General features: G+C 36.8%; 2 protein-coding genes across 10 annotated transcripts in view; both read left to right on the forward strand.

Moving 5' to 3' along the window:
• Positions 1–8,953, forward strand: part of LOC149009523 (adenylate kinase family protein) — a 33,111-nt gene extending 24,158 nt beyond the window's left edge. Inside the window, exons 13-21 of one of the 8 annotated variants that reach the window (XR_016174770.1) lie at positions 1,066–1,145; positions 1,273–1,338; positions 2,954–2,983; positions 3,086–3,195; positions 5,748–5,885; positions 6,006–6,035; positions 6,124–6,208; positions 6,308–6,359; positions 7,192–8,948. Coding sequence is in view for 1 of the 8 variants with exons in the window: in XM_089164330.1 (XP_089020456.1) it covers positions 1,066–1,145; positions 1,273–1,338; positions 2,954–2,983; positions 3,086–3,195; positions 5,748–5,885; positions 6,006–6,035; positions 6,124–6,148 (479 nt within the window). In the remaining 7 variants the exon portion in view is untranslated. Of the gene's footprint in view, positions 1–1,065; positions 1,146–1,272; positions 1,339–2,953; positions 2,984–3,085; positions 3,196–5,747; positions 5,886–6,005; positions 6,036–6,123 lie in introns of all 8 variants that reach the window. The other 7 variants (XR_016174771.1, XR_016174768.1, XR_016174769.1 and 4 more) reach the window with 7 other exon arrangements.
• A 3,276-nt stretch (positions 8,954–12,229) lies between these two features.
• The window catches only part of LOC149009524 (protein ENHANCED DISEASE RESISTANCE 2-like), a 76,956-nt gene continuing 74,455 nt past the window's right edge, over positions 12,230–14,730 (forward strand). For both annotated transcript variants that reach the window (XM_089161635.1, XM_089161636.1), the window contains exon 1: positions 12,230–12,797. In XM_089161635.1, the coding sequence (XP_089017761.1) occupies positions 12,573–12,797 (225 nt within the window). In that variant the 5' untranslated portion in view covers positions 12,230–12,572. The remainder of the gene's footprint in view (positions 12,798–14,730) is intronic.

Consider the following 14,730-nt stretch of genomic DNA (forward strand, 5'->3'; position numbering starts at 1 on the left):
GAAATAGGAAAGAAGCTATACAGCTGCCATTTACAGAATAGGAAGATATCCTATACAGCTACTATCTACAGAATAGGAAGATATCCTACCTAGAAGATTAGAATAAATGAGAAATCTACCTAGAATAGAAGATTACAATAAATGAGAAATCTACCTTGAATAGAAGATTGCAATAAATGAGTAATCTAACTAGAATAGAAAAATACCTATAATAGAATATTACAATATGATTTACTTAGATTAAAGATACTAATAAAATATTATGATATGATTCTGAGATTTTCCACACTCCCCCTCAAGCTAGTGAATAGGCATTCTCCATTCCCAGCTTGGATATGCAATTCTGAAATGCTGAGCTGCTCAATCCTTTAGTAAGTACATCAGCAAGTTGACTATGTGTAGGCACATACGGCGTACAAATCAGTCCGCTATCCAGCTTCTCTTTGATGAAGTGTTTGTCAATCTCAATTCAAAAGGCGCTACTTCAATTCAAGCACAAGCCCCCCACTTTGACTGTTAGCAAAATACCAAAAGGTTGCGGGAATGGAACAAGATGCTTTGGTTACTGGTGAACGCTTCCAAAGGCAACTCTCTTGAGTTTGCGGCTCATTTTGTCATTGAAGTAGCTTTTTGTCACCCTAACACCCCCCCCCCATAATGAAGTCACTATCAGCCCAACTGAAGTACCAAGGTGTGCTTCGCCCAGTGACTAAGAAATTGGTTTGCAACTGAAGGAAGGAGGGCGGTGGCATTCGTCCCTCAAAAGGCGACCAGCTTGCTATTCTAGTTATTATGTCACGCTGCCATTTTTCCAATCTAATTGAATATTATGGTGCTTATTAATTATGAGTAGGCCCACGGAGCAGTAACTCAAGTGGGAGGCTACATATATATATATATATACACACACACACGCTCCAAATGTAGTATGTGGCCTTCTTCTGCTTCAACTTCATCAAATGTGAATGCTTAATGTTTGCAGTCCCACAATGATATGAAGTTAACAATACATTATGGTTTGGGTTTTTTTAAAGTATTTATGATATTTTTTTCTCTTGATTTTAGGTGCCAAAGAGGTTGATGAACAGGATGACATGTTTATTCTAGTTGCTCCTCAAAATGCTGTTGGAAATTGTATTATTGAAGTAACTTCTCTTACATCTTTTTAATTTGTTATGGATTATCCTTTTTGTAAAAAGATATGTTATATTTTCACCTACTTTTAGAACAAATATTTTCTATTTACTGTCCCAAAATTTGTTAATTATTCAGGATCTGAAGGCTATGACTGATTCTGCTGGTAACCGCCCTGTCATTCTTATCAACCCTCGGCTAAAGGTTCTAATTCTTAAACAACTCTAAGCCCTTGTGATATATATCTCATGCATGTTGTTTCTTTCTTTCCCCATTGTATATTTTTCTGCCAATGTAAAATGGCTGATATAAATTTAGCACCAGATGAGAATTGAATCCCTAGAACTGGCAAACGCCATTCTTTTCGGTATATACCAGAATTTCGATATGCAATTTCAAGCCAGGCTGAACTCGCTTTTAAGACCAGGTTACGCATTTTCATATTTCTTGAAACTGTGGGTATGAATGGGGTTTGATTTTGTTTATTTATTGGGGTTTGATTTTGTTTATTTATCTCATGACATGATAATTTTCATTCCCTAGTAAAAGTAAACCCTCCAAGCTGCAACGTCATAAAATGCTTTGGCCAAGTCCATGAGGCTAGCTGCAATTCTTGTTGAGACTTATTATGGCATTTAGGGGCGGAACTAGGATTCGACATTGGGGAGGGCCGAAGAATGAATGTCAAGATAACCTTTCCGTTGGGGAAGCACTAATGCTTTCTAGCCACACTTATTGTGTGGGCCCTTATAAGACCCATTGGGGTCCCAACTTTGAATTATTTTATTATATTAAAGAATAGGCCCACATATATTTTGTGGGGCCCACACATATTTGAGAAAAAATAGGTAATTTAGTGATAATGATATTTTTTTTGGACAAAATATAGATAAGTTAAAGCAACAATACAAAAAAATATATACATGACTTCAACCCTAAAACGTTAGATGCAAACCAAAATTTTCTTTGGTAGGAGATGCAAATTAATTTTTCCTACATTTTTAGGAAGGAGATGCAAACCAATGGTAGTTATTTACCTTATTAACTATATACATTTTATTCACAATATAAAATCAAATAACAAAAATTGCAAAAGAAATAAAGAAACAGATAATATAAAATAAAAATAAAAAAGGATAAATAAATTGGGAAAGATAAAGAGTACCTAATTGTGGAGAAGAATTTTTTCCAAATTTTCCTTAACCCACGCTTATAGAAAGGGAAGAGAATAAATGGGAAGAAAAGAGGAGAGAATAAATAGGGATTGAGGAGTTAGTTTCTAATTAGGAATGACATTTTGAATACCTAATAAGATTTTCAAAATTTCCTCTAACCCACATTTATAGAAAGAGAAGTGAATAAATAGGAAGAAAAGATGAAAGAGAAGAGTGGGGAGAATAAATAGGGATTGAGGAGTTAGTTTTTAATTTGGAATGACATTTATACCCATTATTTTACCCTTAAAAGTTGTTCTCAGTATTGAGGGGGGCCAAATAGTGATATTTCACATGTGGAAAGAGAAAAAACTGAAAAAATTAGCGAAATTAATATAAAAACTTAAAAAATTAAGGAATTTAAAATGGTGCCCCCCCCCCCCCCACAACGCCCCAATGTGGTTCCGCCCCTGATGGCATTTTTCTCTTTCTTAGCTCATATCAGAGCAACTTGTTCTTACATAGTTATGTCAGCATGCTAGTAACACTAGCTGTTAACTTGCTATCACATCTTATTAGTTTGAAAGATATGAAATAACTAATAAGTTCATTACCTTGAGGTTTATATGAGCACTCATTCTGTTTTGGGCCTTTCTGAAACTCAGGATCTGCCTGGCTCTAGTGGCATTATGCAAGTACGTGACTCCTATTAGTTTAATTTAATTGTCTACTTGCGAGTTGTGACTAAGAGATATATAACAGTATCTTATTTGTCATTTGCTTCCACTTTTTTGAAGACAATGGGAAGGGACAAGAGGTTGGAGTATGCAGCATCATTCCAGAGCTGCTATTCCTTCAGGCTTCTTTATTATGCAGGCACACAATATCCAATCATGGGTGCTCTCAGGTGTGATATTTATAAGTTCACTATTGTTTCTTTAATCTTCTGCTTGCATTTGGTCCATTGTAACATTATTTATTCCATATCCATCCTATATACTCAAACACCGAAGTGCTTCAATTGTTTTTTTGATGCAATAATGCTTGTGTGGTAGGATTGAACCCATGTTAGAGTCCGAAAGAGATGAATTAGGTCCATTTTGGGGCTTTTTGGGGTTTAGGAGGACACTTGGATTTATTTTATTTTGGGATAATTATTTATGTTTTTATTTTTATTTTTGGTAGATTAAGTAGGAGATAACTTTGGAGGATTCAACCTCTCAATGTTTTCTGTTCCAGACTAGAATAGGTTTCTATTTTGGTTGAGGTTTCTTCTTCATTTATATAAGATACATAGAGATTTTAGAATTGAATAATGAAATAGAAAGATGAGTTTTGTGAGTTTCCTCGATGGTATAGTAAAGTTAAATGCTTTTTACTTTTACTTTTGACCTTTTTACCGGGTCAGTCAAGGAGTTGCAGTTTAGACTTGGTTAAGAGTCTTGTTTTGATTTTAGGAAAGATATACGTGGGACACAGTTGAGTTTATTTGTTTCTAGATTACTAGGGAAGGGATCTAGATTGACTGTAACCTGTTCAGCAAAACTCTTCCTAAACTTGGGGAAGCTTATCTATTCTATGTGTGAGGGGGAGAGCTGGGAGTTTTGCAGCTCCTCTTCTCCTCACTTCTTCCCATTTTTCCTTTCACCATACATTCTCTGGTTTCAGTTTTTAGGTTGCTGTGTAACACCTTCCTTTTCTCTGCCCTTTACTGTCTTGTTCAAGTAAGCTCTTATCTTTCTTTCTTTCCTTGTCTTTTTCTGGATTTCCTCTTATGCTTCCCTATTCTGTTCTAGACAGTGGTAACATTTCCTTCTTGGCTTTGATCTCTCTTTTCTCCTTTGTACTTTAGGATTAAGATGTCCACATCAGGACAAGCCAAATCCTAGGTCTGGTCTCTGAAACCCTTCCCAGGAGTGAGAATTGTAGTTTGCCACTAGGCTGCTTTAAGCCTTCTGCCACCAGGTTCCAAAATCATTGAATCAGATCCTGATTTTGGCATTCTAAATCAGAATATATAGGCAAGATTCTCTGATTTTTTTCTGTGTCAGGCTGATTCTGGGATTATTCTGAAGAGTCAAATTCCATCGCCATTTCTCTGAATGAGTTAGTTGATAGCAAACCCTTCTTCATAAGATTCTGGTTTTTCACCTCCCTGTTTCAGATCAAGGCAGGAGAGGTACCACCCCTCCTATTCCTTTGATTTCTTAATTTCTCTATGCATGCTACAGAAATTGCCTCTCCCTTTAGCTTTAATCTACTAATGTCCTGTAATTCACTTTGGTTACAAGTTTGTATCTATTGAGTGAATGCTATTTCCCTTTATGTCCTTGGCCTTCTATTTACCAACCAACCATGGTAAGTTTTGGTTAGTTACCAGATTGCCACTCCCATTACATATTTTCCCTATTTGGGAATTTGGTTGGGTCCATGATGATCCCAGTGAAGGTTTTTAATCCAGGATTGCAGTATTTTGCACCTGGTTCCCCCATCATGTGTACAATATTTTAGAAATGTCGTGATATTTTCCTTTGATTCCTATATTGACGAAGTAATGTTTGTCTTAGCAAGCGTCATCACAGGATCTAAAATTTTCAGGTCATAGTCAAGCCTTTTCTAACAGATATTTGAAACAATGAAGATGGACCACTACCCAAAAAATATAATTTTTTTCTTGTTTAAAGAGCTGTTAAACAATGAGTGGTATGTCATCCCATATTCTTTAAGCTAAAATGATTTTTCTATAGGACCATCATACAACCAGCTACGAAGTACGTTGCAGAATGTTAATGAATGTTAAAAAGTGTGATATAGATCAACTAAGTATAGTAGATGAGGCCGTTGAGTTGGATGTGTGGCAAAAGTGGATTGGATAATGAATAACCATACTTAAGCTGGTTCTGAAATAGCTCCAATTTTATTTTATTATTATTATTTATTTATTATTATTTTTTTTTTTTGGGGGGGGGGCAAAACGAAGAAGCTCCAATTCACAATAAGCTTCCAAAGAGTTGTTTGCAATGTTATTGCCATGTTCAACAGAGGCCTTGTAATGCCTCAGTATGGAGGAATGATTGATTAAAATTTAGGGAACTTAAAGAGCCAGGGGCAGGTCTAGAATAATAACAGGAGATTTGGTAAGGAAAGAATTAGTTATCTCAGGCATTGTATTTTGTGTGACTTTGATTATAACTGATTTGAGAACAAGGATCCTTGTGTCCAACCCCATTTAGCTGGGAAGAAGCTATGTTGTGGAGTCACCAATCGGTGAACTATTAGATTTAACATAATACATATATGAGTAAGAAAAAAAGAAGAAAAAAAGTGTTGATTGACATTGTGTGTGTTAATTGAGTTTTGGTTAGCTACCACTTTTTTTTTAAAACTTTATTTGAGAAGTTTCTCCAACTGAAACATTCTAGAAGATAATGGTGATGTTTACATGTGCCTTAATTTCAGGATGTCTTACCCATACCCATATGAAGTTTACAAGCGGGTTGATGAATCTCCTAGGAAAGAGAAATATATTATCCTAGACACATTTCCTGACAAACCTAATGTTGATGAAATTAATGATGCATTCCAAGGAAAGCCAAGGTAATTCATTTAAAAAATGTCAATGATTGGATGAGAAAATCACAGAGAGCTCTTTTTCAGCTCTCCAACTTTCACTTGTGGTTCTGATCAGCTCTTTTAATTTTGGTCTTCTGCTTACAGAAATCAAGAAAAGAAAGCCTCTGGAATCTGGTAAAACAATTTCTTGTGCTTAATGGAAGCTGTAAGCCTATAACTCATATTTTAAGGGTTGTTGTTGACCATTTTGTTTCTGTTTTAGGGGCTTCTTAAGCGGAATCCTCTGAAATATGGAAGCTATCACATATTTGTCTTAGAAGTTTCATGTGCAGGCCTCTGTCAAAAAGGTATGTTTCAGGGAAATATGATGGTTTTGATGTGGATAGCTTCTGACTTTTCTTTATATGTAATACATGAATATCTAATCTTAAAGGAATTCTTGGCAGCACACTGAAATTACTCAGGGAATATATCTGATGTAATATGTTTCACCATGAGGTATACATATAGAAAATTTCCGCTTGTAATTTTTGCAATGTACTAATATTAATTTATGAACTAGTTATTAGTTCCAGTACGCAGAAGTTACCAACAAATTGTTAATAACATAGACAGCTTTCAGTATCTGAACTGAATCTACCTTTTGTGACATCCCTAGCAAGCAAAACAAGGGTTTAAACAGTAACAAACTGTTCATGATAAATTGTAGTCATCTGTTACTACCATTGTCATCTTATAGTCTTTATATCTAATTGCTTTGTAAGGCAATCAGAAAGAGTAACTAGACAAATAACTTGGTAACTGTGTTTTGTCTTGAGTTGCAATATATTTATGTAGAAAGCTGAGAGAATATTGCACTCCAAAGATGATTTTATTCATTCACCCTAATAGGATATTTATAGATTTACAATTCATAGTTTAGGACTTGGAGAGGGAATAGGAGTACAAATCAGACTAGGAAATAAACAAAAACATGAAAGGACCTAAAAGGATAAGGAGAGGGGAGTCCTATGTCAATTAGGACTCTCCCCAATTACTTACACTAGCGTTGGTTTGGGTTTCTCACAACAATTTATTATTTCTTAGTTTGCGAACTGGCAACTTTAATTTGAATAAATAAATAAGAAGGAAAAAAGGTTCTAGTGATAAGTGCTAAAACTGAGGTTCTAAAATAGACGGAAAACTGCTAAAAACTATTACTTGTGTTCCATTCAGAAAGGCACAAACACAGCATTTTTTTGCCATGTTCATTTAAGATAGAACGTTAAGTATATGTATGTGCTTTGGCTTGACACTGCTCTTTCTTTCTGCTATTGCAAAAATATTTCAGGGTAGGTTTCCAGCTTGGCTTGTAATATTTCGTCAGGTCTTGCACATTCTCATGGAGCTTAGATATCCAGTACACAACATGTAAACAGTTTCCCCTGTAAATTGTGCACCATCTGTTATCCTTCAGTGCTATATTAGTTTACCAAATGCACTGCAATCATAATTTTATTCCTTTCTAGGACTTCACATAACCTGGTCGCATGAATTTTCTGTATCAATTGGTGTGACATAAACAAACTAGAAATAGTGTTAGGCACTAGTCAATGAAGAGTTGAATTGGCTTAGAAGGTTCTGTCATAACCCACTTGCGTGGGCTAGTTGAAGTTATGCACCAGGTTTCTCTCTCAGAGGTGTACACCTGGACCAAAACAAGATCCTAAACCACATTCCATGATTGAAGGATGGCTGTCCAAGGTCAGCTACCACCAATGTTCTGAGGGCCCTTTTCAGCTGACAGGGTAGGATCCAAGTTGCTGGCATCTCTTGTGCAAGGTCAGGCATTGCCATTAATTCTGTTGGTTTTTTGCAGATGAGAGGATAGGTTCAGAAGAGAGAACATCTAAAGCTTGGAGACATCATACATCGAGATCTGCTTGTTCTATAGAGTAGAACAAAATGGGGTTTGGATAATATTTTCTAGTTTTGAATTAGTTTGTACTGTAAGCTAGGTTTCCAGTACTGACATCAGGTTGAGTCGATAAGAGATTTGTCAAGATGGACCCATCTTATGTTTTTTTACTAGGTGATGGTATTAGCTAAAATTTGTGTAGGATCGTGCCAGATCGGGATTAGTGCCGGATGATCCAATCTCTGACAGTGAATTTAAATCATTGGCTGAACTATTCTTCATTTTTGGGATTTATATGACTGTTCTTTGACCCTTCTTAAGTTATTCTAATCATTTTGCTTTTCATTAATTGGCTATGAGATCTTCCTCGTTTTTCTATGCAATAGAAGGGAGCGAAAATCAACAGAGCATGTTCACTAGACTTGGTCTCCTGGTATGTATTTTTCAGCTTTTGGATTGTATAATCTGCTCTACAAGAATATTACAACTGTAAACATTTCATGGATGATATCCACCGGGTGACCCCAACACCGATGAAGTAAATGATCTCGCATCGCTGCTTACACCAGGCGGCGTTCAAATTCTAACTTTTTCTTGCATTCTGGTGTGTTCTTGTGGATAAAATCCAGCATAACCGATTTTACCAGCCATTGCTATCTGCTGTCTGCCAGTCCATCACCTGCGCACATACAGACAAATCGTGAGAGAAACTATACGAGTGCACTGGCCTAAATGTGAGGTTCCCTGCCCTGGTTCTTCAATAGTTCAAATCAAAGCTTCTGACTCTTGAGACCCTTGAAGGGTTAGTTTAGAGTTTAGTCTGTACTATCCATGCTGTGTCATACATTCTTTCGTGACCATGACAATATAGCAGGGCCTCTAATATGAAAACAACTGGGAGAGCAAAGCAGGAGGTCGTAACTTGTAACGTAAATTTATGGATTCGTGTCTCTCCACACATATGTATGGTTTTGGCTTTTCCGCCTCCTCATGGACGCCTTTCCTCAGGGATCTTTCCTCAGTGGTAGGGTTACTTCAGATAGTACCATCGACGTGTATCAGTGTATGCATTTGTTTTTTATGCAAAAAAAAAAGTATATTATATATCAGTGAAATACATACAAAACCCATATACGTAAGAATTGAAAAGCGTGTCGGTGATGCAAATCGTATATAAGGTTTATTTAATATATTTCCGTCCCAATAGGCAATACCATCGACGTGTAGCAACGCAATGAATCGTTGAGGGAGTGTTTTGAAGAAAGATTGAAATTCTTCCGTGAATAATACTAGAGTGATGTAAGCACGTATATTTTCTCTCTCTTCCAATGAGAAAGAGACGAGCCACGTAAAGAAGATGTGACTAGAACGCAGACGCTATGGGATGCATGGCTTCTCAGCTTTTGTAATCCTCAAGTGTTTATTTTGGGTAACTACAGAGGTAGCTAAGCGTAAAAAATTAATGAAAGCCTAATAAGACAAGTACGTTGCTTCCATCCAAGGTAAGGGCATTATAAATGTACAAGTGTAATAAGACTCGTTCATGTTTCAATTTGAACTTTTGACCACAAGTGGAATTTGACTGAAGGGACAGGTGGATTGAGTTGATAAATTCAAGTGAAATGCTGAAGTTTTCCCATGAAAATTTTTTGTGATGCAAAGCGTGGACGCCCTAGTACCGTTCTATATATAGTCTTTAGCTTCTCTTCTTAGGCATTTACAGACATGGATATTAAAGAGGACGAGATCCTTCGGATGCACATGGCGGTGCACTATTTTTTTTGTTGTTGTTTTGATTCTCAAGTCATCGTGAATAAAACATTTCAAGAACATTCATAGTGCCACGCTGCGTGCATCTGAAGGCCCTCACCTTTGTATTATCATACTTTCAGAGGAGTTGTCATTCTATTGTATGGAAGGTATAGATCATCCTAACCTCATACTAAATCCTCCACCTGACCACAACTCTTCTTTGTAGTTTGATTTTCATGTATTATTTCCCAGGTCTAAAATTATATCAACCAAAGTTTTAGTTCCCCCCCCTTTTCCTCTGAACTTAAGAACTTTACAACGTCGTACATTTTGTATATCCTCTGAGAAAGAATGACCATGGGTGTATAATTGGTTGGCATTCGATTCCTCATTTCACAAAAACCATATGAATTACTAATCAACTCATGTTTTTCTTTCTTGTTGATTCTAATTTCTCTATACTGATTTACGTGTATCTTTTTTGAAGGATCTTTCCACATTGAGCCTTTTTTTTCTTTAGAAAAACACTAAATTCATTTCAGTTGCTACATATTCTAGAGAAAATTATGGATTGCACGTGGAGCTTAAAAACTCTAGGTTTTTTTTTTCTTTTCCAATTGCATTAAGGAATTTTATCCCGCCATTAAGGAAGCTTGGACAACGTGCCGAAGCCCTGTTCTTGAACCAGGTAAAGAGTTAAAAGTTTTAGGGTGGATATGCCCTAGAAGAGTATGGTTTATGTGTAATACGGATACAACTGTGAATGTGAAGGAGTGTTACGCTTAATTGGCTAGGGTGATTCGAGATCAAGTAGGCCTGCTTGCATGTTCAGAGGATGATTTGCTATCAATATACCTTTATGCCATGTAGTAGAGACGGAAATGCGCAAATCAAAGAAGGGGTGAAGGTAGCGTTGGATATGGGAGTTAACGAGCAAGGATCGATGGGAAGATTAATCGTTGAAATTCGTAGCCTATATGCTTCTTGAGGTCATGTTAGATTTGGTCATGTAAGGTGTCGAAATAACATGGCTGCTAATTGGTTGTCTAAGAATGGGTTAAATGAAAGAGGGTCTGGTATTTTTCAATGATTCCCTCAGAAATGACGAACAACCTTAGAGGATCTTCTAAAGAGTGGTGCTTTAGTTTGATTTTGGTTTTGGGGTACTTTGATCCCGTTTTATACAAAACAAAACAAAAGAAAAAAAAAATTAAAACAAAAAAAGAAAGAAAGAAAGAAGAGAGAAGCATGTTTTAATTACATATTGCACACTCTAAAAATTACGAGTTGCATACTCCTAACACGTTATCTAATATTACATTAAATCTATGTGAAATGTTCATAGTACATTCAATAAAGTCAAATGACATAAATTTCCTTTTTAAATCCTCTCATATCCAACCCTTTAGGTGAGTGACCCATGTTCTACCTACATCTTATTGAAAACTAGCTATCTTCACCTAAAACCACCACCTATGCGAAAATCTCTCTGCCCATTGAGTCATCAACGGTTTCGAGTCATCAACAGTTTCTCCCTATTTGCCGGCTCCATTGTGAGAGCAAAATAGACTTCAGAATTTTAAATTCTCATTACTATGAATTTGCTGCTGCCTTCTTGTCCGATTGTGTGAACGAGACACATCTAATAATCCTCAGTTCCCGCATCTCTCATCTCTCTGTCTCCGGTCTTTTTTTTTTCAGTATGTGGAAGATTATATTTATTTTGCAAGTTCAAAACTCTTCATTAATTTTGCCCTATTATGCATAAAACTACACGGAATACTTTAATTAATCACATACATCGGTAAAGCCTTAATCACATCCGTCTTTTATTTCTTGTTCAATCTCTTTCTATTTATGGTGGTTATTCATCTTCATCTTCCATGGCGTTGATCGGAATGCAAGGATTCGTTTAATCCACAGGCAAAAATTGTTTATGTTTTGGTCCTTCACTAACATACGACGACACATTGTGTTTTCGTTTTGCCAAAGATGGAGGTCGTAACGAGTTGTGAAATCATGATGGATAAGCTAGGCTTCGGGGATTAAGGGCTTAGATCAGTTTAAGAAATTACTTTTCTTAACATAAAAAAATAATTAAGTAATTCTTTTTTTTAATTTAAAATAATAAAATATAACTCTAAAATTGGAACTTGATATTATTGTTTTCTAAATGAAGATAGTATTATTTTTACTTTTAATTTTAAAATAATAAAATAAACATTAAATATTCAACCGTAATAGTATTTTAACATGGCTAGAATTGAAGAACACAATAATAATTTCATAAAAATATAATTATTTTAGTAATTAAATTATGACACATGGACAAGTAATAATTATCCCAAAAAGAAATTTCGGAACGAAACCATTTCGAATACACGCAAAACTGGTTGGTTCCGCGGCTTCTGCCCATAGGCCGCGGAATCAGATTCAATTGGAGCGGTGGTTAGGGTAAATGGGTACTCGGTACTTACCACGTGAGGCCACACCTTCTCGCCAAGTGCTCGATAACGTTGATCCGATAGCAGAATCGGTTGAACCGTTGGGTTATGTTAGACCGAACCGTCAGCACCAAAACCCATGCTTTAAGGAATTATTTCATTATTTTAATCCAGGGATAAAGCACACCGTCCGATTAGATCGGACGGTGCGCTTAACCGTCAAGCGCATTTATTACGCTTGACTATAGCAAAGCCCGGACGGTAAATCCATGGTGTATTCAAATAGACGTCACAGCTACTCTCATTTGACGCGTCTCCCGATTTTCCCGCCGAGTGTTCTATGCGTCGTCGAAGTGTTGTTCGTTAATCGTAATCCCAACCTATCCGAGAAAAGCGTCATGTCTTTTCCTCCTCTTTTTTCTCATCTGTTTTTCATTTCTTCTTCTGTAAACGAAGAACCTGCACAGCTGTATGGTGTCTCTCTCCATCATTCCCTGATCAATCCGAGAGAGAGAGAGAGAGAGCACATAGGTTCAATGTGTGTATTATGTGAAAGCGGAGATAATTTACTGAAAGCATAGAGGGTATAGGGGTTAGTGAAGAGGTGCTATAAGGATAATGTCGTCGTCGCCGTCGCCTTCCAAAATGAATGCCGGTGAAGGCTCTGATAAAGAAGGATCGGCTCCCGGTTCGGAAGAAAAAGGGATGGTCGAGTACTTTGGCTGGGTATATCATCTCGGAATCAATTCCATCAACCATGAGTATTGCCATCACCGCTTCTTGTTTTTGAGGGGTCAATACGTCGAGATGTACAAGAGAGATCCTCACGAGAATCCTGGCATTGTAAGATTTTCATCTTTTTTCTTGTTTGCTTATTTTTCTATGGATGTACTTCTTTGTTTTGGGTTACTTATTATTTTGATGTAAGAAATTCCTATGAGAATTCGGCACTGTTCCATTGATCTTCCCATCCCCTTCTCCCCCCTTTCTCTTGATTTGACGATGGGAACTTAACGTAGTCCTGCAATTGGTTTCTTGCCTTCAACAATGAACACATTGTAATCGCTCCACTTATCGTTGGCTTTCTCACTTGGAGATCCAGAATTTCCTTGAGTAATCGTTACTGAAAGTTACGGAATATTATGGAATTTTGTGCCTCACCTTTAGATTTGATTGGTGAAAGAACCCATACATCACTGTGCACGAATCATAAACGTCCTTGTGTGCGTGTGTTTTGCAGTTCCAAAGCTAGCCTTGCATTATTTCCCAAAAATACAATATTCGGAGAAAGTCCAGTTTGCAATTTCCACACTCTTCAACAGCTTCCTTTTACGAACCATCATATGAAACTGAACGCAGCCAAAGGCTTAGGAAAAATTTCCCCCCTTTCCTGGATATGAGTTGGAGGAAATCGTCTGACAATAATAACTGATTCTAATCTTCACCATTTCAATAAATTAAGGGGATGTACACCCCATGGGGTTGAGATGGTGTAAATATCATAATAGTAGGTTGAGTAACTGGCAATCCTAACTCATAAAACAACAAATTTAACCACATCAACTAAGCAGTGGTATGGGCCATAACTCAATATCAACGTCATTACTATTCTAGCCAAAATAATCTATTTCTTGTTTCTCCAGGTGACTAATTTACCACCCATAAAAGTACAATAATCAGTTGTAGACCATTGATCACCATCAACACCATCCCAATCTGGATTGGATAACCCTAGCTGATCAACATTTTGATGGGGACGGTAGCCCCTTTTAGATATTGTAGTATTGGCAGGTTACTTCCCTTTGGATCTTCTCTGGTGATTGTATGAACCGACTAATAAATGCAATGGCAACTGATTTATCTGGTCGACTAACAGCTAGTTGACAAGTTTTGTAACCAATCTTCTACACTGGTGTATGTCTTCAGAAACTTCACTGTCTCCAAAACCAAGTGTTTGATGAGGATCTAATGCAGTCTGAATAGGGTTTCCAAGCTGGACAGCAATATACCAGGATCCTCTATACGGAACCATATCTGAGAAATTTCAAACAAGGCTGTTTCAGAAGTTTTAGTATGATGTAGGGGTTGTAGCTTTTGGTTTAGGCTTGACAAAGCAAGGGAATGAACAGACAAAAGTTTGGGGATATTTGGAAACTCCGAAAAATTAGGGATCTCTGGACAGTGGTCTTATAGGGTTCAGATTAAGCTGGATTTCTTAACAAAGGAAAGGAAGGCTATGGGGCTGTGGTATATTAAAAGAGAAGGGATTCTGGTGAAGCAACAGGGAGTTATTAGGGTTTTAATTTTTGGGGAAAAAGGGTCTGTTGAACCAGGTCTGTTACAGGCTGTTAAAAGCTGAAAATAAAAACAAAAGAAGTGGTCTGAGATCTGAGGATGTTGCCTGCCTGCAGACTCCCCTTTGGAGCTTGATAACTGCCCAGCAGCTTCGAAGGTACCTGACCTGAAGTAACAGAGTCCAACTCCAAGGGTGCAATCTCTTAGGAGATTTCCCAAAATTCAAGCTTCAAACAGTCAATATGTTCTTAGAATCAAATCTAAATCTATTTTATTCTTCCATTTTTTTTAAGAGGGGGGGGGGGGGGGTTAAATAGCTGTACAATGGGGAGTCCTTTTTGGAATAAAATAGATTAGGGAATCCTGATACAAACTACCAGCCCGCCTTTTATGAATCCTAAATTAAGTATAACTCTTATTTATTCCATGTGGAACTCCTATTCTAATTACATTAAATTAGATGGAAAAGACCTTAATACTC

The sequence above is a fragment of the Hakea prostrata genome, chromosome 7 (genome assembly GCF_041222555.1).
Source record: "Hakea prostrata isolate BN-2017 chromosome 7, UWA_Hpros_2, whole genome shotgun sequence".
NCBI lineage: Eukaryota > Viridiplantae > Streptophyta > Magnoliopsida > Proteales > Proteaceae > Hakea > Hakea prostrata.